This window comes from Miscanthus floridulus, chromosome 10, assembly GCF_019320115.1.
Source record: "Miscanthus floridulus cultivar M001 chromosome 10, ASM1932011v1, whole genome shotgun sequence".
Lineage (NCBI taxonomy): Eukaryota > Viridiplantae > Streptophyta > Magnoliopsida > Poales > Poaceae > Miscanthus > Miscanthus floridulus.
This window is the reverse complement of record NC_089589.1, coordinates 90294353-90316711: the sequence shown is the minus strand read 5'-3', so window position 1 is coordinate 90316711 and position 22359 is coordinate 90294353. Positions and strand designations below refer to the sequence as shown.

The following is a 22359-nucleotide window of genomic DNA, read 5'->3' as shown; positions in this document are numbered from 1 at the left end:
TGTAGAGAATTAAATTCTAGTCAACTTTCATTTTTGGTACATTTTCAAAAGATGTCATTTTCTTGCTCAAAATAATATTTGAAAGATGACATTTAAAAATTCCTTGAAAATATATTTGAAAAAGGATTTTTCTCATTCGCGGACCGCCGCCTCGTTTCCGGCCCACGGCCGAAGCCGGCCTGGCCCGCGTCCCCGCCAGCCGCGCACCTCGCCCGCCCAACGCGCCAGCCCACCTCGCGAGTCGGCCCAGCAGCACCCGCCGCTCGCGCGCCTCGCCTCGCTCGGCCCAGCCCAGCGCCACGCGCAGCGCCCGTCGCCGCGCCACGCCCCCGACCGCGTCAGGGCTTGCCCGCCGCGTGGCGCCACCCGTTGACGGCGGCCTGACACCGCATCCACGCGCCGCGGCAGCTCCGGCACTGCTGGCCACTGCTTAAGCTACCGCAGAGCTCGCCCGGCATCGCATTTCCTCCTCCTCCCTTCGTCTATCTCTCGGACAGCAGCAACGCGCACGCCCGCCATCGCCATCGCGCGCCGCGCCTTGCCGGAGCTCGCTCGCCCGGCCATCACAGCTCGCCGGTGACCACTCCGTCTCGCCTAAAGCTCCGCCGTCACCCCGCGCACCCCGTGCTCTCGCTACTTCGCCGTGGTAAGCATCCCGTCCTTGGTAATTGCTCGCCGGAGCACGGCTGAGCTTGCTGGTGAGCTCCGCTCCCGTGGATTCCCCCTTTCCGCTCCTCTTCCCGCCTTTACTTCGCGCGCACAAGCACCGCACGGCGACGTTGAGTCTCCCGAGCGCCTCCTTTCACCATGCCGTGGCCGGAGATGCTCCACCGGCGACGACCCGCGCCGCCGCTCCGCCATTGCCGTCGCCGAGCCTCTCTCCCCTGCACCGCCCCTCCCTATTCACCCCTAGCTGACGCGGTTTACCATGGAGAGCACGTTGGTGCCCTCCGTTTCGCCGGGGACCTCGCCGTCGACGAGAGTCGGCCGGTCAACGGCGGCCCTGCCTTGGCTCCGGATGACGCGTGGGTCCGGCTTGACCGTGGGTCCCGCATGGCAGCCCCTCTGGGTGTGCAGCACCGGGTGCACCCAGCAGTTTTGTCAGCTGATTTTTAAAAGGGTTTAAGAAATGATTTTCAGAATTCTGTTTAAATGCTTTAGAAAATGGTTGTGTACTCATTTTGGCTCCAAATCTGTTGAAATAAATTTTTCTAGGTTCCTTATCACCAGATCTACTTGGGAAAATTATTGCATGTCATTTTTGAGATACTTTTTGGTAGAACTTTATTTAATCATGTATATTGCTGATAACTTGAAAAATGTGTAGAAAAATCTATAGGCTTCAGAAAAATATGATTCCAAGTTTGTTAATCTTCTTATGTCATGTATTTCCTAGGAAAAATATGTGTCATGCTTGTGCTGTAGAAAAATTTTGAGGTGTAGTGCAAGTGCCTATAATGGCTGAATTTTGTTATTTTAGCTAAAGAGCAAACTTTGTATAAAACATGCATGTGATAATTTTTGTATAGTACTTGTATGTTATGAAGAACATAGGAAAAATACTAACTCTGTTGTTTGACACTTTTCATAGTACAAAGTATTTTCATGTTCATAATCATGACATAGCTTGTTATTTTTGTGTAGGCTAACCCACTCATTCAAACACCATGAAAATCTGATGGTAGACTACTTAGGGTAGTAGTGTGCTATTGTAATTTTCTAAGATTTTTCTAAGGAAGAAAAATAGAGGTTGCTATTCATACCTATTATTAATTAGGGTTTAATTAAGGGTTGTTTTATGTGTGTTTAAGAAAGTAGTAAAGCTTTGGTGTATCTTTGAAGCATTTAATAAGATGTGTTGACTTAATATATTAGTAGTAGAAGAGAATGCAGTAGATGACATGTGCTTGTAGTATATTTTCTTGGATGATGTTGACTACCTTGCATTCAAACATATCCATTGTATTCATCTCATCCGATGCACCGATTGCATAAGCACTTACGCACATTGCATCATACAGGATCGCAAACCGAGAACCCAGTCGTCATACCCGAGGAGCCTGAGGAGCAGTTCGAGGTGCAGCCGCAAGAAGTGCCCGAAGCCGACGAGGAGGACGTTGAGGAACTTCCGGAGTGCCCCGATCATCGCCTGAGCTCCTTCGAGAGAGGCTAAGCCCCGGAGCATTTTCTCCCGGTTTGCAATTATTAATTAAATGCTTTACTTTAATTGATGCATTACGTTCGGGAGTTGTTTGCAACCGTTGCTGCATTATACCTTGTTTACCTTTGTTATACTATATCCTTGTTACCCTGGTATCCACAGTCGAGTCAATGCTTAGCTGGCTTAGACCGGTAGAAGTCGGGTGATTCACTGTCACCTGCGAGCTATAGGTGGTTACCTGGATCTGCTTGGGTGACTATGAAGTCATGGTATAACTAAGTGTTAAATGAAGTTGAGACCGGACGGAGACTTGCAGAGTTTTGGACTGTAGTGCTTTCCGTCTGTGTCGATTAAGGATCGACCGTTGTTGGGCCTCGAGTCATGTTGAATGCATGCCTTACATTTAGCTGGCCGGATAAAGTACCTTCCGACCGCGAAGCTAGGAGATTTTTCGGGCCGAGTAGATTGCCCGCAACGCACTGTGCCGGAGCAGGTGTGGTAGGACACGGGGACGGGATGATAAGACCAAAGTGTAGTCGGTCGGCCCCCGGGTACATGTGGTTCCTAGCAAACTCGAGATTCCTGGAAAGTTGACTCGGTGATCAATATCTCACTTTAGCGGGTGAGTGAGGTTTGTGTAAGGAATAAATCACCAGCTGGTTAGGAATCGATTCGAATCGCCATCGCTCCTGGATAGTGAGCACTTGACTTGAGTTACTTCATCGTAGTAAATGTTTATGGAACACTTGGACAGTTATAATGAATTTGACAGTATGGAAGTTGTTAGTGATCATTGGTTATCATTACCTACTTAATCACATGTTTACTCTAGTATAGGTGCAAATCTAGTCGACAGGTTAATAATAATTAACTTGGCAATAATGCTTTTAGAAAGGTTCTTGAAATGCTAAAAATGCTTCTTTTTGCAAATGAGTCAGCTACCTTACTATAAAGCCCTTCATAATTCTTGGTGTCACTTATTTTCGGTTATGTCGGGTAAGTCTAGCTGAGTACCTTCTCGTACTCAGGGTTTTATTCCCACTTGTTGCAGATGGACAGATGTATTACGGCTACTGTATCAACTGCCTGTATCCTGCGATGGGTGATGCTTAGGACCATGGGCATGGTCATTCCTTACGTCTCGTCTGATGCTTTTGTTGGAGATGATCATTCGCTGGCACTATATTTAAACTCCGCGTGAGTGTGTGTGGTTTGAACACATGACTTCCGCTACTTTTATTCGAACTGGTTTTGTAATAACTATGTTGAAACTTTGATGTATCTGAGATTGCGAACTTTTATGTAATTTGTGATGGTGACCGCTAAACTTATTACGATCTTGGCTGGAATGGAAGTTGGTTTGAAATCCTTCATGATTTCACGCACTACCGGGTTATACGGGCTTAAGTTTGCTAAATCGTCTGCTCTGGCGGATGATATTCCTTACTTAATTTCGTATAATTGGTCGGTTCTGTTACAGCTGGTATCAGAGCATGGTTTAGCGTGTTACTGTCCACAAGTGTATTTAAAACAAAAAGGCATTTGAAAAACGTGATTTCCAAATGTGCCAGTGGTCATATCCTTATGCCCAGTTAAGGACTTTAGGTGGCTTAATTAAGTACTGACTTGGGGTTCTTGCATCATATTTCTCTTTCGTCGCTCATACGGCGTGCTATGGTATGAGTGCCACTTGTTTGAGTGGTAATGTATGGATCAATTGCCTCTACGCCTCGGTAAGTGTGAGTTGTGAGAGCATGATCGGATACACCGCCGATCTAGGGTGAATGCTTATATGATGCTGGAGTAATTACATGTTCTACGCATGTTTTACAAAGGTATCTCATGTATGGGTCTTCCGTCTGTGGAGGCGATGCCGTTAATAGGACGATGGTTCGGGTAGTTACTACCGTTGTACACGTATCTGGGGATTCGTGTAGAACGTGTAGATAAAAATTTACTGCTTTTATGCATTCATTGGGAATTGGGCTGAAATGAATCTTCTGCAGGTACATAACAACGCTATCGTGTAGAACGTATTAGCTATGTATTTGAGAGATCGTTTGTATGCCACCAAATTCGTCGTTAGAAATTATTAATTCCTAAGTTTGTGAGAACGTACGGCACGTACATACATCATGTTACTTGTGCATTTCATTCATCTCATGCATTCCTCCCCTTATAAATTGATTATCTAATTTTGATAAATGTTGTATCACCTAAAATATGTTTCCACGAGGTAATCAGAGAACTTTTGCTACAGATGGCCCGCACGAAGCAGACCGCCCGTAAGTCCACCGGAGGAAGAGCACCTCGACGTCCGTTGACCCTGAGGGAGCACCGCACCACGGACACCTTCTTGAGCGAGTTTGGCATGCCGACCTTGCTTTGGAGAGTGCTCCATGATGTGGGATACCCAGAGGGTCAAGAGCCGGTGTACTCTTGGAATGAGAGCCAGTTAGCAGAGGATGGACTCGCAGTGGTGGAGATCACGATTCCTGCTCTCGGTGATGCTCCAGATTGGGATGGTTGGCATTTGGAGTTTGAGGGTCGCACTCCAGCTGAGGGTGCAGAGGGAGCAGCCTTCCGTGTCATCAGGGACATTATGAGCAGATTTCCCAGTGAGCTTGCAGCAGCTCTAGCTGGCACTTTTCCTAGGGATGATCCTCGTGATGCCATTTGGGTTCAGCCTTAGGGAAGTGCATTGGTTAGAGGTCTAGCTGAAGGACAGGCTAGCGACAACCAGGCAATGAGTGCTATGTTTGCCGCCATCAGAGCATATGAGGGTCTCGAGAGTACCTACTGGACTTTGACTGGCTTGCGTATTGAGGATAAGCTAAAAGGGAAAAAGCAAAAGAAGAGACAGGCACGTGCTATAGCTAGCTTGCAGGAGCAGTTGGCTGATATGAACTTACAGCGAGATCAGGCGGCTGAGAGAGGTGATAGAGCTATGCAGCGGGTGCATACGTTGACTCAAGCCAATAACAATGCAGACCGCATGATTGGACAGTTGGTTCAGGAAAGGAATGAAGCCTGGAACGCAAGAAACCTTTTGCTGCAGAGAGTCGATGAGCTAGAGGAATACAACGGCAACCTGCACGAGGAGTTTCACGCGCTCTATAATGGGGTTGGCCCATATGCTCCACCGAACGCCGCTGGCATGGACATCGACGACGACAACGAGGACGAGCCTGTAGTTTCACCTGGAGGCGATGGTGACGTCTTCGATCCCGACAATGGCCCCGAGGAGTAGGCTAGTTGCCTTGCGCTAGTATCTAGGTCCTGTCGCGATGACCTTTCTTTTGTTGGCATGTAACCTATTGTATGTTGCTTCGAACGTATGAGACTTGGCATGTGGTTGGAACTAGATTTTCAAATGTGATATCTGAACACATAAAAGTCCAGTATATGTATGCTGACAATTTGATTGTATGGACGCGATGTTTACCGTTGAAGTAATTCGATTAAGTGCTGTTGTTTTAATTGGGATGCGATTGTTGTGCCTCTGTTTTATTGCATGAATTTATTCTCTCTAGTAAATTCAGTACGGCATAATTTGTCCTTCACTCGCAATTATTACAGCTTCACTCAATCATTACTTGTTGCTGAAATATGCAGATGACAAACACTCGCCGAACCACGTATGAGGCCGCTGAGCCTGGTGCTAACGGTGCGGGGACCGGTGGTGGTGGTGGTGGTGGAAACCACGATAACAACAATGAACCTCCCCATGAACCACATTTGCCACCTCCTCCCCCGTTTACCCCCGAGATGTTCCTTGCACAGCTGCTCGGGAGTCAGCGCAATGCGGAACAATCCCAGAAAAACATGGAAGATTTTCTGCGCACCATCGTCAACAACGTTCAACGTGGTAACAATCAAGGTGGTGGCATGGGAGTGAACCAATATAGCAGCTTCAAAGATTTCATGGACAGCAGGCCGCCAGTGTTCAAGGAAGCAATAGAGCCACTTGATGCTGAGGAATGGATCAATACGATAGAAGATAAATTCCGTGTGTTGAGGATGACTGAGGTTCTAAAAATAGAGTATGCTGCACTTCAATTGCAAGGACCGGCAGGAATGTGGTGGAAGCACCATCGCACCACCTTCCCTCCAAATGCTTAGATTACTTGGAGAGAGTTTGCTGAGGCCTTTCGTGGAGTATATATTTTACCCGGGCTGACCGAAATGAAGTTGGGAGAGTTTCTGGCATTGAACCAGGGCACCAAAACCGTGACGCAATACCTGCATGCCTTCAACAACTTGTGTCGCTATGCTCCCGACATGGTTGACACAGATACTAAAAGAATAGCCAGTTTTAAGAGGGGTCTCAATCCAAAAATGATGAAGCATGTTGGTACCAACAACCGCGTCAGATTCAACGACTTCATCAGCGACTGCCTGAAGCAGGAGAAGAATAACAACGCCAACACCGCAGCCAAGATACGTAAGAGAGCCTTTGAAGGTGGTCTGTCCCAAGTTAGAGCACCTATGGGAGGTCGTCCTCCATATCGCCCATCGGCACCTGGCGCTAGGTTCCGGCCGCCTCAACCAAGAAGTCAGAATTTCCGTGGACCTCAGAAGCCGTACAAGATAGCAGTACAGCCCAACAAAGCAGCCGCAACAGCGGTACAAGGCAGTTCCAAGGGAGCTGTGGGGTCTGCCGGGACAGTGAGAGGACTCTGCTATAACTGTGATCAACCCGGCCATTTCTCGAGGTTTTGTCCGTACCCGCCCAAGAAGAAACAGCAGACTTATAATGCTAGAGTGCATAGTATGACAGTGGACGAAATTCCAGAGGGAGAGCCCGTCACTGCTGGTAAGTTTCCTGTCAACAAAAACCCTGCAGTTGTTCTATTTGATTCTGGATCATCGCATTCTTTTATGAGTCAAGCATTTGTACAGAAACATAAACAACTATACACAAAATTGGGTTATGGGTACCGTATAAGTTCAGCAGGGGCTGATGTTTTGACCAACCAGATGGTTCGAGGGGCAACCCTTGAATTAGGTAGCCGAAAGTTCCGAGTGAACTTGATAGTTATGCCTGGGTTAGTCTTGGATGTCATTATAGGGATTAATTGGATGAAGAATTGGGGAGCAGTCATAGATACTGGAAGTCGAGTACTTACCCTTAAGGATCCCCTGGGTGAGGGTACTTTCCAAGTACCATTGCCTCAGAGAACAGACCTAATAAGTGTTACATGTGCTACGGCAGTCATTCCTATTCATCAGATTCCGGTAGTGTGTGAATTCTCGGATGTATTCCCGGATGAGCTACCTGGTCTTCTGCCAGATAGGGAGATTGAGTTTGGAATTGAGCTAGTCCCCGGAACAGCTCCGATTTTAAGGAGACCCTATCGGATGCCTCCAGATGAGTTAGCTGAGCTGAAGAAGCAATTAGAAGAATTATCAAAAAAGGAGTTTATACGACCAAGCAAGTCTGAATGGGGATGTCCCATCTTATTTGTGAAGAAGAAAGAGGGCACATTGAGAATGTGCGTAGATTACAGGCCACTCAACGCTGTGACCATCAAGAATAAATATCCCTTGCCACATATTGATGTTCTGTTTGACCAAATATTCAAGGCCAAGGTGTTCTCAAAAATAGATTTGAGATCCGGTTATCATCAGATCAAGATTAGGCCACAGGATATACCGAAAACTGCATTTTCCACCAGATACGGGTTGTATGAGTATCTTGTCATGTCTTTTGGCTTGACAAATGCTCCTGCATACTTTATGTTTTTGATGAATACATTTTTCATGCCAGAATTGGATAAGTTTGTGGTAGTGTTCATCGATGACATTCTGATGTACTCCGAGAACGAGAAAGATCACGAAGAGCATCTGAGAACTATCTTGACCAGACTGAGGGATCATCAACTGTATGCTAAGTTTAGCAAATGCGAATTCTGGTTGAAGGAAGTTCCTTTCCTTGGTCACATTCTGTCAGAGAATGGAGTTTCAGTCGATCCAAGTAAGGTGTAAGAAGTTATGAATTGGAAAACACCGACCACAGTTCTTGAGGTTAGAAGTTTCTTAGGACTAGCCGGTTATTACCGTCGCTTTATACCAGATTTCTCGAAGATCGCCAAACCGATGACAAGCCTCCTACAGAAGGATCACAAGTTTGTGTGGACAGAGGAGTGTGAAGCAGCTTTCCACACTTTGTGGAAACTGTTGACCACTGCTCCTGTTCTAGCACAACCAGATATCGAGAAACCCTTTGATGTGTTTTGCGACGCATCGAAAACTGGATTAGGATGTGTTCTTATGCAAGAAAGGAGAGTCATTGCTTATGTATCACGTCAATTGAGAAAACACGAGGTCAACTATCCAACACATGATCTTGAACTTGCTGCAGTTGTGCACGCCCTAAAAATTTGGAGACATTACCTACTTGGTAATGTGTGCAATATTTTCATGGATCACAAGAGTCTTAAGTATATCTTTACCCAACCAGAGTTAAACATGAGACAGCGCAGATGGTTGGAATTGATCAAGGATTACAACTTGAATGTACAATATCATCATGGAAAAGCCAATGTAGTGGTAGATGCTTTGAGCAGAAAGTCACATTACTTGAATGTGCAGCCATTACTTGAAGATGGGTTCGATCTAATGCATCCTGCTATGTTACATAGTATTCAGATTAGTTGCTCTTTGGAGAGTAAGATAATAGAAGGCCAGAAAACCGACAAGGGAATATTCCATATCAAAGAGAAAATCAAAGAAAAGTCGTCTCAGCACTTTAAAGTGGATGAACAGGGCGTGTTGTGGTTTGACGACCGTCTTGTAGTTCCCAAAGATCGAGAGCTTAGGAATAAACTCATGGATGAAGCTCACCTTTCTAAGCTATCTATCCATCCCGGAAGTAGTAAGATGTATCAAGAACTAAGATCTCGTTATTGGTGGACCAAAATGAAGAAAGAAATTACAGCATATGTTGTCAGATGTGACACATGTTGTCGAGTGAAAGCAATTCACATAAAGCCTGCCGGTATGTTGCAACCCTTATCAATCCCTAGTTGAAAGTGGGACGATATCAGTATGGATTTTATCACAGGTTTGCCCACTACTCAAAAAGGACATGATTCGATTTGGGTAATTGTGGATCGTCTTACTAAGACCGCTCATTTCCGACCGGTCAAGACAACTTATCGACCACCTCAATATGCCGAGAAGTATATCGCAGAAATTGTGAGGTTGCATGGTATACCAAAGACCATAGTATCTGATAGAGGCTCACAGTTCACGGCTCACTTTTGGGAACATTTACACAAAGGCTTAGGAACTAGTTTGATTCGTAGTACCGCTTATCATCCTCAGACGGATGGTCAGACTGAACGAGTAAATGCTGTTTTGGAGGATATGTTAAGAGCCTGTGTATTGTCTTCTAAGGGATCATGGGAGTCATGGTTACCGTTAGCTGAGTTTTCTTATAATAATAGTTATCAAGAAAGCATCAAGATGGCTCCCTTCGAAGCTTTATATGGCAGAAAATGTAGAACACCATTGAATTGGTTCGAGCCTGGAGATAAAAGGTATTATGGCATTGACTTTGTAGAAGAAGCTGAGAAGAAAGTTCATATTATTCAGCAGAATATGAAAACGGCCCAATCACGTCAGAAAAACTATGCAGACAGAAGAAGGAGATCCCTTATGTTTGAAGTTGGTGACTATGTTTATCTGAAAGTCACGCCAATGAAGAAGAAAAGGTTTGGAATCCGAAGAAAGCTTGCCGCGAGATTCGTAGGACCATACAAGATCTTGGAACGAAGAGGTCCGGTAGCCTACAAGTTAGAGTTACCTGAGACAATGAGCACCATTTTCTCAGTTTTCCATGTATCACATCTCAAGAAATGTTTGCGTGTTCCAGAGGAAAGAATAGAACCTCGAGGTATCCAACTCAAATCAGATTTGGTATATCGTGAACAACCAGTCCGGGTGTTAGACACTAAGGAACGTGCTACTCGGAATAGTGTGGTGAAAACATACAAGATACAGTGGGATCATCATGATGAGGGAGATGCAACTTGGAAAACAGGAGAGTATCTGCAAAAAGCTTATGAAGAATTTTATAACAAATGGTTCGTAACTCAAATCTCGGGACGAGATTTTTATAAGGGGGGGAGGGCTATAACACCCCGGTGTTATGCCTGCATTTAGGCACTGCAAATCATGCATATCATGCATCATCAAGCATTCTAATCACACATGCCTAATCATGTAAATAACAACTGAAACATTGTTTCGAAACATTTGAAACATGTGTGAAACCTGAATGTTGCATACCTTGGTTAGAATTGTTTTGCCCTGAATTTTTGCTTGCTAGGTTAGTAGAACTTGTTTGGCTATCATTGTAAATCATCTAGCAATGTATAGTTCAATTTTTGTAGCAAGGTTTGTATTCAAACTAATTAAAAATTTGGCTTCAAAAGTAATTTCCCAAAAATTAGGGTTTGGAGTTAAACATTGACTTTGAATTTATAATTCAAAATCTAGAAAGAATTTGGCTTTGGTCATAACAGCAAAGTTGTAGAGAATTAAATTCTAGTCAACTTTCATTTTTGGTACATTTTCAAAAGATGTCATTTTCTTGCTCAAAATAATATTTGAAAGATGACATTTAAAAATTCCTTGAAAATATATTTGAAAAAGGATTTTTCTCATTCGCGGGCCGCCGCCTCGTTTCCGGCCCACGGCCGAAGCCGGCCTGGCCCGCGTCCCCGCCAGCCGCGCGCCTCGCCCGCCCAACGCGCCAGCCCACCTCGCGAGTCGGCCCGGCAGCGCCCGCCGCTCGCGCGCCTCGCCTCGCTCGGCCCAGCCCAGCGCCGCGCGCAGCGCCCGTCGCCGCGCCACGCCCCCGACCACGTCAGGGCTTGCCCGCCGCGTGGCGCCACCCGTCGACGGCGGCCTGACACCGCGTCCACGCGCCGCGGCAGCTTTGGCACTGCTGGCCACTGCTTAAGCTACCGCAGAGCTCGCCCAGCATCGCATTTCCTGCTCCTCCCTTCGTCTCTCTCTCGGACAGCAGCAACGCGCGCGCCCGCCATCGCCACCGCGCGCCGCGCCTTGCCGGAGCTCGCTCGCCCGGCCATCACAGCTCGCCGGCGACCACTCCGTCTCGCCTAAAGCTCCGCCATCACCCCGCGCACCCCGTGCTCTCGCTACTTCGCCGTGGTAAGTATCCCGTCCTTGGTAATTGCTCGCCGGAGCACGGCTGAGCTTGCTGGTGAGCTCCGCTCCCGTGGATTCCCCCTTTCCGCTCCTCTTCTCGCCTTTACTTCGCGCGCACAAGCACCGCACGACGACATTGAGTCTCCCGAGCGCCTCCTTTCACCATGCCGTGGCCGGAGATGCTCCACCGGCGACGACCCGCGCCGCCGCGCCGCCATTGCCGTCGCCGAGCCTCTCTCCCCTGCACCGCCCCTCCCTATTCACCCCTAGCTGACGCGGTTTACCATGGAGAGCACGTTGGTGCCCTCCGTTTCGCCGGGGACCAGGCCGTCGGCGAGAGCCGGCCGGTCAACGGCGGCCCTGCCTTGGCTCCGGCTGATGCGTGGGTCCGGCTTGACCGCGGGTCCCGCATGGCAGCCCCTCTGGGTGTGCAGCACCGGGTGCACCCAGCAGTTTTGTCAGCTGATTTTTAAAAGGGTTTAAGAAATGATTTTCAGAATTCTGTTTAAATGCTTTAGAAAATGGTTGTGTACTCATTTTGGCTCCAAATCTGTTGAAATAAATTTTTCTAGGTTTCTTATCACCAGATCTACTTGGGAAAATTATTGCATGTCATTTTTGAGATACTTTTTGGTAGAACTTTATTTAATCATGTATATTGCTGATAACTTGAAAAATGTGTAGAAAAATCTATAGGCTTCAGAAAAATATGATTCCAAGTTTGTTAATCTTCTTATGTCATGTATTTCCTAGGAAAAATATGTGTCATGCTTGTGCTGTAGAAAAATTTTGAGGTGTAGTGCAAGTGCCTATAATGGCTGAATTTTGTTATTTTAGCTAAAGAGCAAACTTTGTATAAAACATGCATGTGATAATTTTTGTACAGTAGTTGTATGTTATGAAGAACATAGGAAAAATACTAACTCTGTTGTTTGACACTTTTCACAGTACAAAGTATTTTCATGTTCATAATCATGCCATAGCTTGTTATTTTTGTGTAGGCTAACCCACTCATTCAAACACCATGAAAATCTGATGGTAGACTACTTAGGGTAGTAGTGTGCTATTGTAATTTTCTAAGATTTTTCTAAGTAAGAAAAATAGAGGTTGCTATTCAAACCTATTATTAATTAGGGTTTAATTAAGGGTTGTTTTATGTGTGTTTAAGAAAGTAGTAAAGCTTTGGTGTATCTTTGAAGCATTTAATAAGATGTGTTGACTTAATATATTAGTAGTAGAAGAGAATGCAGTAGATGACATGTGCTTGTAGTATATTTTCTTGGATGATGTTGACTACCTTGCATTCAAACATATCCATTGTATTCATCTCATCCGATGCACCGATTGCATAAGCACTTACGCACATTGCATCATACAGGATCGCAAACCGAGAACCCAGTCGTCATACCCGAGGAGCCCGAGGAGCAGTTCGAGGTGCAGCCGCAGGAAGTGCCCGAAGCCGACGAGGAGGACGTTGAGGAACTTCCGGAGTGCCCCGATCACCGCCCGAGCTCCTTCGAGAGAGGCAAGCCCCGGAGCATTTTCTTCCGGTTTGCAATTATTAATTAAATGCTTTACTTTAATTGATGCATTACGTTCGGGAGTTGTTTGCAACCGTTGCTGCATTATACCTTGTTTACCTTTGTTATACTATATCCTTGTTACCCTGGTATCCGCAGTCGAGTCAATGCTTAGCTGGCTTAGACCGGTAGAAGTCGGGTGATTCCCTGTCACCTGCGAGCTATAGGTGGTTACCTGGATCTGCTTGGGTGACTATGAAGTCATGGTATAACTAAGTGTTAAATGAAGTTGAGACCGGACGGAGACTTGCAGAGTTTTGGACTGTAGTGCTTTCCGTCTATGTCGATTAAGGACCGACCGTTGTTGGGCCTCGAGTCATGTTGAACGCATGCCTTACATTTAGCTGGCCGGATAAAGTACCTTCCGACCGCGAAGCTGGAAGATTTTTTGGGCCGAGTAGATTGCCCGCAACGCACTGTGCCGGAGCAGGTGTGGTAGGACACGGGGGCGGGATGATAAGACCAAAGTACAGTCGGTCGGCCCTCGGGTACATGTGGTTTCTGGCAAACTCGAGATTCCTGAAAAGTTGACTCGGTGATCAATATCTCACTTTAGCAGGTGAGTGAGGTTTGTGTAATGAATAAATCACCAGCTGGTTAGGAATCGATTCGAATCGCCATCGCTCCTGGATAGTGAGCACTTGACTTGAGTTACTTCATCGTAGTAAATGTTTATGAAACACTTGGACAGTTATAATGAATTTGACAGTATGGAAGTTGTTAGTGATCATTGGTTATCATTACCTACTTAATCACATGTTTACTCTATTATAGGTGCAAATCTAGTCGACAGGTTAATAATAATTAACTTGGCAATAATGCTTTTAGAAAGGTTCTTGGAATGCTAAAAATGCTTCTTTTTGCAAATGAGTCAGCTACCCTACTATAAAGCCCTTCATAATCCTTGGTGTCACTTATTTTCGGTTATGTCGGGTAAGTCTAGCTGAGTACCTTCTCGTACTCAGGGTTTTATTCCCACTTGTTGCAGATGGGCAGATATATTACGGCTACTGTATCAACTGCCTGTATCCTGCGATGGGTGATGCTTAGGACCATGGGCATGGTCATTCCTTACGTCTCGTCTGATGCTTTTGTTGGAGATGATCATTCGCTGGCACTATATTTAAACTCCGCGTGAGTGTGTGTGGTTTGAACAAATGACTTCCGCTACTTTTATTCGAACTGGTTTTGTAATAACTATGTTGAAACTCTGATGTATCTGAGATTGCGAACTTTTATGTAATTTGTGATGGTGATCGCTAAACTTATTATGATCTTGGCTGGAATGGAAGTTGGTTTGAAATCCTTCGTGATTTCACGGACTACCGGGTTATACGGGCTTAAGTTTGCTAAATCGTCTGCTCTGGCGGATGATATTCCTTACTTAATTTCGTATAATTGGTCGGTTCTGTTACATCTGAGGCCTGATGGAGCCTCCACGTGAGGGGGAGTGTTGTAATATAAGTGAATTGCCCGCCTCTCCCCATCAGCTTAAGCTTTTGGGTTGAACTGGTCGGTCCATGCAACTTAATAGGTGGTGGTTTGCCGGCTGCTGGGCAGCCACCGCTGGCTGCTGGGCCTGGTAGGTCCAGGGGGGCGGCAGCGGCAGCGGCCAAAGGGGCGCCGCCCCCTGGAACGTGGAGAACAGTCGATCAATCCAATCCAATATTCCACACAATCTCTATTCCTTTCAGGCGAGGGCGTCGGTGATGGTGTCGGTGATCCAAGTCCGCACGGCGCATATACATTCTAACATTAACTATATAGATTGTCCCATCAGTTCAAAAAGGAAAAGTGCAGTATAGTAGAATATGGATATCATGCAATTTCACCTGCTTACTTATCTCGTTCATCAGTAGTCACTGAAAATGCTTCTTTGTAGCCGAAATTGTTAATGTGACCTAAGATAGCTTTGCATATATCTTTTATTTCTGTAATATAATCTTCAAACTTAAGTTTGAATCGGTAATAGTCAATTTCAATATTTACTCAATATCTTTCAGTTTCAGAATGTCCACCACATGTATCATGCAGATAATCTGTTAGCAACACTTAGTGTTGTACAACATATCTGGCGATCTAAAGAGCTAATCAGGCGATAGTTGGCTACACGCCTATGTTTTAGAACACTGTCTCTTCTACATCATATGTTTTGAAAAGTTGAAGATTAGCTCCTATTATTACTCTAGGCCAGTCCGAGCAAGAAAAGCTGCAGTTCTTTGTATTAAGAGAGCCCTACAGATTAGCTATATCAAGGGTACACCTCTGGTGGCATTGGTCTCAGACACACCAGCATTTGTGAAGGAGATAAAGTCAGACATCAGTGAGTTTGCAGAGGTTAGCTGCTAGATTGAATTGAATACTACAGGGTGAACTTAGCACCATATTTCAAGCACCATAGAGATTGATTATGTTTTTCTGGAAATATTAATCAATCTCTATGGTGCTTGAAATATGGTGCTAAGTTCACCCTGTAGTATTCAATTCAATCTAGCAGCTAACCTCTGCAAACTCACTGATGTCTGACTTTATCTCCTTCACAAATGCTGGATGTTTGATGGTTTGGACATGTTCAACGGAGATCTCCAGAGGCACCGGTGCGTAGTGGAATCCTAAGCCAGGATAGTAACGTGAAGAGAGGCAGAGGAAGACCGAAGTTGACTTGGGTAGAAGCAATAAAAGGAGACTTGAAAGGATGGAATATACCCAAAGACTTAGCCTTAGATAGGAGTGTTTGGAAAACAGCTATTCACGTGCCTGAACCTTGATTGCTTCTGCTGGGTTTCAACTCTAGCCTACCCCAACTTGTTTGGGACATAAAAGCTTTGTTGTTGTTGTTGTATTAGAAAGTTGGATGTTCATTCTGCAATTGTTTTCAGGTTCTTTATTTTGATTACAAGTTGCTTGCCAAGACTTCTGGTCTAGAGATAGTTGGAAATGATAAGGTATTATTCACTCTCATCATCTCATAGCCCCATAACTGTTACTGTTTCCTCTACAGCTTTCTTATTTCTGAACCTTATTGCAATCTTTAGGAGTAACATTTTATGCTAGATTTGTGTGAAGGGCATTACAGTTTATATCAGGAAATGAAAAAAAACAAAACAAATATGCATATTTCCTAAAGTTGCTATGTTAGTAATGCACAACTCTATTTTGCTAGTGTGGAGCTGGCTCTCCAATTTTGGCAATTTTTTCAATTAAGTTGCTTCCAGATTTCTTGTCATCTTGTGCATATTTTATCCTGTGCTGCTTTCTTGAGGATCTTCTTTCTTTGTTTTGTTCTCATGTCTATATTTCGTGTTTTCTATTTTGAAGCATTCTTCCATACACATGTGGAATTGTTACAATCCATATGTGTATATACAGTTCTTACAACATCCTAGCAATTCTAGGACAAAATTATGAGGTAAAACAAATGACACATGTAGCCCTGTTTTAACTATAGAGAGATCTTGTGCTTACCATATTTTGAGCATGGTGGTAGACATTAATGGCAGGTACGTATGTGATTGGTGCTTTGGGGGAGTTAATTCACCTAGAATACCTTATAATTTGGACAAATTTTGAATGCTTCAATGCCTTATATTTTAGGACGGAGGGAATAGCTCATGCATAGAACCACAAGTACACAACATAACATTTGTTATCTTTTTAAGCGATTTACCTGCTTTAGAAAACATATAATGCAGTATTCCTTTGCCAATGGTAGGATTGGCATATGTGCATTACCTGCAAGAGGTGCCTGAGGCAACCTTAAACTGTGGATGTCGTGGTAAATGTTCTACTTACAGTTCAAAACCATCCTGATCATAAAGATAACAGTATGGCACTATTCATTAATATAAGATTTTGTTTTAGTCTAAGAACACAAGTTGTCACTACGTTTGTTTGATCAACAACGGGCAACTTATGGCATTTGTGGTATTTCTGTGGATACTTTTGCATCTATCTGGTTTCACATCTTGTTCCCTGAACTCAAGACCCTTTTTTTTTTGTGCAAGCCTTTGGATTTTCGATCAAGAGACTGGGGATCAGCTCCAAGGTGGGTGGCGTTTGTTGATTTCTTTGTAGCTGCACAGGCCAGATACGCAGTTGTCACTGGAGCACATCGTCGTGTGGGCACCACCTACGCACAGCTCATTGCAGCATTGGCTGCGGCAAACAGACATGGTACATATGGCTTGTCTTTAAACACGTCGTCGCATTTTGCATTTAGTCCAGTCTTGAACCCTCAACCTAAATTAGCCTACCCTTTTCTTGTATAATAAGGTCGAGAGCCTTCAGGCACCAACTTCACCTTCCTAAGCAGCGTCCACAGTAACTTGCTGGTCGAGGGGCTCTCAACGCAGGTTTGTTGGGGCCATATCTGGAACAGATACGCTGGTCCTCTAAGCTGTCGGCACCAGCCGCACCAGTGCGCCTTGACCCCGCTCCTCCCTCCTGCTTGGTGGGACGGTCAGTGTCAAAGCCCCATTCCCAGAGATGTCAGGAGGCTACTGGAGTATGGCGTCGGGTTGTCGAACACTGGGGAGGTGGACGAGAGGCGCCTCGTGTCGTACTGCAGGTCAAGGAAATATCATGTAAAGAGGTACCATGTCCTTCCACCATACAAGAACCCGGCACGATCATAGGCTGAGGAGGTCGGCTAGGAACGCCGCCTAACATCATGCTCTTCGAGAGCTCAGTTTTGCATTAACCACTTACGACGGGTGTAGGTTTGAGTGGCCAGGCTTTTAAATTGGCCATGCTGGTAATTTTTTTGTCATGCCCCAAATGGTGCCAGTTTTGGTAATCTGCTGCGCAGGTGTTTCATGTGGTAGTATGTCTTCATTGTACATCACTGTTGTTGATCCGTGATAAGATCGGAAAGCAGATAGCAAATCTAGAGATGGGGTGATGTATAAAGGCATAGCATTGCATTGTCCAATGAGTTATGAGCTGGTGGTCTAATCTGTCATTAAACTCTGGATAGCAGAGCACCCACCCAGAATGTAGAGTGACGACTGATGAGGGATCCGTCTACTGATGCGATTTTGATGTTTTTCGTTATCCTGTCATTGCAATGCTATTCAATACAAATGAAGACGTGACGTCACGGTTCGGTCTTGTTTGTTTCAGCTTAGGAATTGTGTTCAGCTGTCTTTTACTACCAGCTTGGGGTTGTTTTCCAAGCTGAAACAAAAAGGTTATTGAAAGATGTGTGGGTGCACGATGCCAGTTCGGTGCCGAGCCATGCCGCGCAAAGTGGATATGTAGTGGACATGTGGCGACAGAGTGAATTTGAACGTAACTCATGACCATCGACGGCCGCTCTGCACCTTGGGTAAGCGCGCCGTATCTCTATATTTAAAAAAAATTAAATAAAATGGTGACCACTAGCTAATTATCTAATGGTCGAGCAGGCAATAGAAGGCCTCCTTTTTTATCCTTCATATTCCAGATTATTTGTTCTTTTTGCTCAAAAAATTTTCCCAGATCTGTGACTTTCGGCTTCGCAACAGTGCGCTAAGCCGTAGGCATGGACATTGGTACAAACGGTGCCTTGTTTGTTACAAACTGGTATCAAAATTTACGCGAGGTGACTCTCCAATCCAAGTAACTAAAATAAAATACATCGCAGTTCGTAGTGCTCATTCCTCTGGGGCAACAACTCGATACGTTTCCTCGGCTTCCCGCAGGAGAGATTCCTTGGCAACAGAGCACCGCAACCCTGCTGCTTCTTCCTTGTCGTTGCCGAAGGGCAAGAGTCACTCACTGCTACTACCTGTTACGTGGTCGTGGAGTATTTGACTCTCAGCAGCGATCCGGTGAGCGAGGCTCACATGGACGAGGGCGAGGCTCATCGTTCTGCTCGGGCCGCCGCGCGCCGCGTAGATACGTTTCAAGGTATACTCCTGCATAGCACTCGCACATGGCGGCCGCCGCTGCTCAAGCTCGGTCATTCCTCATCCTGCTCGTCGTCACGGCGTCGCTACTGCCACGGCTCGCCGGGGTCTCGGCGCAAGCAGCAGCTGCCGCCCGTGGTGTTACGCTACGCGTCGACCCGCGCCAGGTAACGACCGTACGAGCTAGCAGGCGAGCTTACAGCTGACGTGGCATTATTGCTGGCGCGATGATTGATTGGTTTGGTTGCCCATTGATTCGTTTCCAGGTGGTCGTGGACAATGGCGCGGTGCAGGTGGCGCTGTCGGCGCCGGAGGGCCGGATCACCGGTGTCAGCTACAGCGGCGAGCCCAACCTGCTGGAGTACGACGCCGGCGACGGAGACTCCGGAGGGTAATTGACGAGTGCATCCACCTTACAGTTGTGCTCTGGGCTTCTGGCTCTTCTTTTATCTGCCTGCCCCCTCCTTTCTGCCATTCAGAAATTTGCCCCTTCCCTTGCAGGTATTGGGATTCGGTATGGAACTATCCCGGCTCTGGTCTCCCAGGACAGTACAACACGTGAGTGATTGCTAGATTCTGTATTCTTGCTGCCAACCTCATAAGCATTACTCGCAACTTGATCCTGAAATTAATAGAATTATGTCATCAAATGGGACTATAGGAGAATTAAGGCAAATGACAGAGCTTAGAGTACTAAGTGTCAATCTGTCAGCTCTGCTTTGAGTCAAAAAGCCACTCCACATGTATATCCTGTGATTTGCAGCAACGATTGCGTTTACTGGTTACACTCATACAGGTTGGATAGTACAGAGTTCAACGTAGTGTCCTCGAGTGAAGATCAAGTGGAGCTTTCTTTCAGGAGTACGTATAACCCATCACATCAAAATAGCATTCGGCTAAACATCGACAAGAGGTGCCAAATTCTTCATGTTGTTCCGTTTTTGTAACTTCTTGTTTTAGATACTGTTTCCTCATCTGAAATAGTACAAACTATCTCGATCCGGAGTTTGCTAAGACCACTGGTTCAGGCTTGTGATGCTGAGAGGTAGCTCTGGGTTCTACTGCTATGCCATCTTTGAGCATGACAGGGCCTACCCTGCTCTCAACATCACGGAGGCTCGGCTCGTCTTCAAGCTTAACACGGCAAAGTGAGTATCATCATCATCATCATCACTCTTTTAAGTTTTTGAACACAATTGATCATCGCTCTGCTGCTTTGCATCGTCGATTCTCTGAAAGCTGAGCTGTTGCCTACGTGAAATCTGTGCTACTAGGTTCAATTACATGGCTATCACAGACGACATACAGAGGTACATGCCCAGCGCGGTGGACAGAGAAGAACCTCGTGCTGTTCCGCTGGCTTACAAGGAGGCTGTTCTGCTGGTTGACCCCAAGGAACCCCAATTCCGAGGAGAGGTAATATATAAACAGTAGTAATTTAACTAATGATAACATACTCGAAAACCAAAATTACCTCCAAATTTTGGTGGAAGTGTGACAAGCGTAACCATTCATGATTCATGTGCAGGTGGATGACAAGTACCAGTACTCGCTGGATAACAAGGACAACGTTGTTCACGGATGGATTAGCGACAGCGATCCAAACCCAATTGGTTTCTGGGTCATCACGCCCAGCAACGAGTTCAAGAGCGGCGGCCCTCTCAAGCGGGAGCTCACCTCCCACGTTGGCCCCACATCCCTCACCGTAAGCCACCACCAAAGCACCATCCAAATCAAAGGAGTCTCCATCAGTAGACTGAAAAGCTCGTAGGATCTTACAATGGTTTCTTTCCATCAGATGTTTATGGGGACGCATTATGTCGGCAAGTACATGGTGCCCAACATCGACGACGGCGAGGAGTGGAAGAAGGTCCTCGGCCCGGTGTTCATCTACCTCAACTCAGGTCCCAGCAGAGCCGACCTGTGGGAGGACGCCAAGGCGCAGGCGGAGGCGGAGGCGACGAACTGGCCCTACGGCTTCCTGGCGTCACCGGACTTCCCCAAGTTAGCCGAGAGAGGATCCGTTACCGGGAGGCTGTTGGTCAGGGACAAGCACCTGAGCAAGAAGCACGACATGCCCGCTGCTGCGGCCTTCGTCGGCCTGGCCTCGCCCGGGCAGCCGGGCTCCTGGGCGACGGAAAGCAAGGGCTACCAGTTCTGGACGAGGGCCGCGTCCGACGGCACGTTCAGCATCGCCAACGTCAGGGTAGGAGTGTACGATCTGTACGCGTTTGTTCCGGGGGTTCTTGGAGACTACCGCCGCTACGACGGCTCGCCGCTGACCGTAGCGCCAGGTCGTGCCGTCGCCGTCGGTGACCTTGTGTTCGAGCCCCCGAGGTCCGGCCCGACGCTGTGGGAGATCGGCGTCCCCGACCGGACGGCGGCGGAGTTCTACGTCCCGGACCCGGACCCCAAGTACGTCAACAGGGTCTTCGTCGACGACCGAGACAGGTACCGGCAGTACGGTCTGTGGGAGAGGTACGCCGACTTGTACCCGGACAAGGATCTCGTCTTCACGGTCGGTGAAAGCAACGAGTCCAAGGACTGGTTCTTTGCACACTTCACAAGGTAATAATGCCGCATTATATTACTGTAAAAAAAGTAAAACACAAACCAACTTTGGTAATGGTAACTATATATGTTGATGTGCAGAAAGGTAGGCCAGGTTGCCGTGCCAACAACATGGCAGATACGGTTCAATCTGGACCGCGTCGTGGCAGACGGCGACTACACGCTGCGGATCGCCCTCGCATCTTCTGAAATGTGCAGATTGCAGGTGCAAGTGAACGGGGATGCGAGGAGAGGCGGGGTGTTTACGACGCCCGACATGGGGGACGACAACGCGATCACGCGCCACGGGATACACGGCATGCAGCGGAGCCTCGAGTTCGCGGTCGGGGGCCACCTGCTGCGCCAAGGCGACAACACCATTGGCCTAGAACTCATCACACAGCAAGGACCGGAAGGTCCGGCCATGGTCGCCGGGGTCATGTATGACTACATTCGCCTAGAAGGGCCACCGTCCAGCGGCGCTGCCTCACGCGGCGTTCCAACGTTGCCGTCCCTTGACCGGACTTTGGTGGAGATTTTGTTTTTGTTGGCCTTCCTAGTCGTCATGTCCTAGTATAATCATGACCGAGGATAGTCTGATAAACTAGCCTCAGTCATGATTTCAGATTTTTTTATTGCAATGTGAAAGAAATATGTTGTTAAGCTCTTTCTTGAAGTCCATTTGCAAAGTGAAAAATCTCCCTGACCTAGTTCACTTCCATGTTTCATTCCGACGGGGGATGCAGCTACCGTGTCTCCCTCTCCCATGGTTCATTCCGACAGGGATGCAGCTATACCACACCTGTTTTGTAGTGGCATTTTGGTCCATGAGGTGCATGACTTCACGGTGGCTCGGATGGACGGCATGAAGGCCTGCAACTGCCATTGCTGTAATATATAAAGCAAAAGTTCCATTTGGAATGTACCAATCTTTTCTACAATTATGTAATCATTCAAAAAGATCTTGTTGTAATATAAGCAAAAGTTCCATTGTGAGATG

General features: G+C 46.5%; 2 protein-coding genes across 2 annotated transcripts; both read left to right on the top strand.

The window, feature by feature from the left end:
- Window positions 1-5318: 5318 nt before the first annotated feature.
- LOC136489017 (uncharacterized) lies at window positions 5319-18122 on the top strand. The gene is made up of 5 exons (XM_066485768.1): window positions 5319-5351; window positions 12612-12866; window positions 15801-15866; window positions 16926-17094; window positions 17194-18122. The coding sequence occupies exons 1-5, from the start codon at window positions 5319-5321 to the stop codon at window positions 17553-17555; spliced, it is 885 nt and encodes a 294-aa protein (XP_066341865.1). The 3' UTR covers window positions 17556-18122.
- A 713-nt stretch (window positions 18123-18835) lies between these two features.
- Window positions 18836-21933, top strand: LOC136489016 (uncharacterized). Its single transcript, XM_066485767.1, has 9 exons — window positions 18836-18976; window positions 19076-19200; window positions 19311-19367; window positions 19606-19722; window positions 19838-19957; window positions 20084-20225; window positions 20338-20514; window positions 20608-21377; window positions 21462-21933. The coding sequence occupies exons 1-9, from the start codon at window positions 18836-18838 to the stop codon at window positions 21931-21933; spliced, it is 2121 nt and encodes a 706-aa protein (XP_066341864.1).
- Window positions 21934-22359: the final 426 nt, after the last annotated feature.

What these genes read in the sequence shown, in the direction of transcription:
- LOC136489017 (XM_066485768.1), top strand. Translation starts at nt 5,319, where the DNA reads ATGGACATCGACGACGACAACGAGGACGAGCCT. An exon ending in ACGACAACGAGGACGAGCCT is followed by an intron (nt 5,352 to 12,611) that starts GTAGTTTCACCT and finishes ATGTGCTTGTAG; the next exon opens with TATATTTTCTTGGATGATGT. An exon ending in AGATAGTTGGAAATGATAAG is followed by an intron (nt 15,867 to 16,925) that starts GTATTATTCACT and finishes TTTTTGTGCAAG; the next exon opens with CCTTTGGATTTTCGATCAAG.
- LOC136489016 (XM_066485767.1), top strand. Translation starts at nt 18,836, where the DNA reads ATGGCGGCCGCCGCTGCTCAAGCTCGGTCATTCCTCATCCTGCTCGTC. An exon ending in CTCCCAGGACAGTACAACAC is followed by an intron (nt 19,368 to 19,605) that starts GTGAGTGATTGC and finishes ACACTCATACAG; the next exon opens with GTTGGATAGTACAGAGTTCA. An exon ending in TTCTTTGCACACTTCACAAG is followed by an intron (nt 21,378 to 21,461) that starts GTAATAATGCCG and finishes GTTGATGTGCAG; the next exon opens with AAAGGTAGGCCAGGTTGCCG.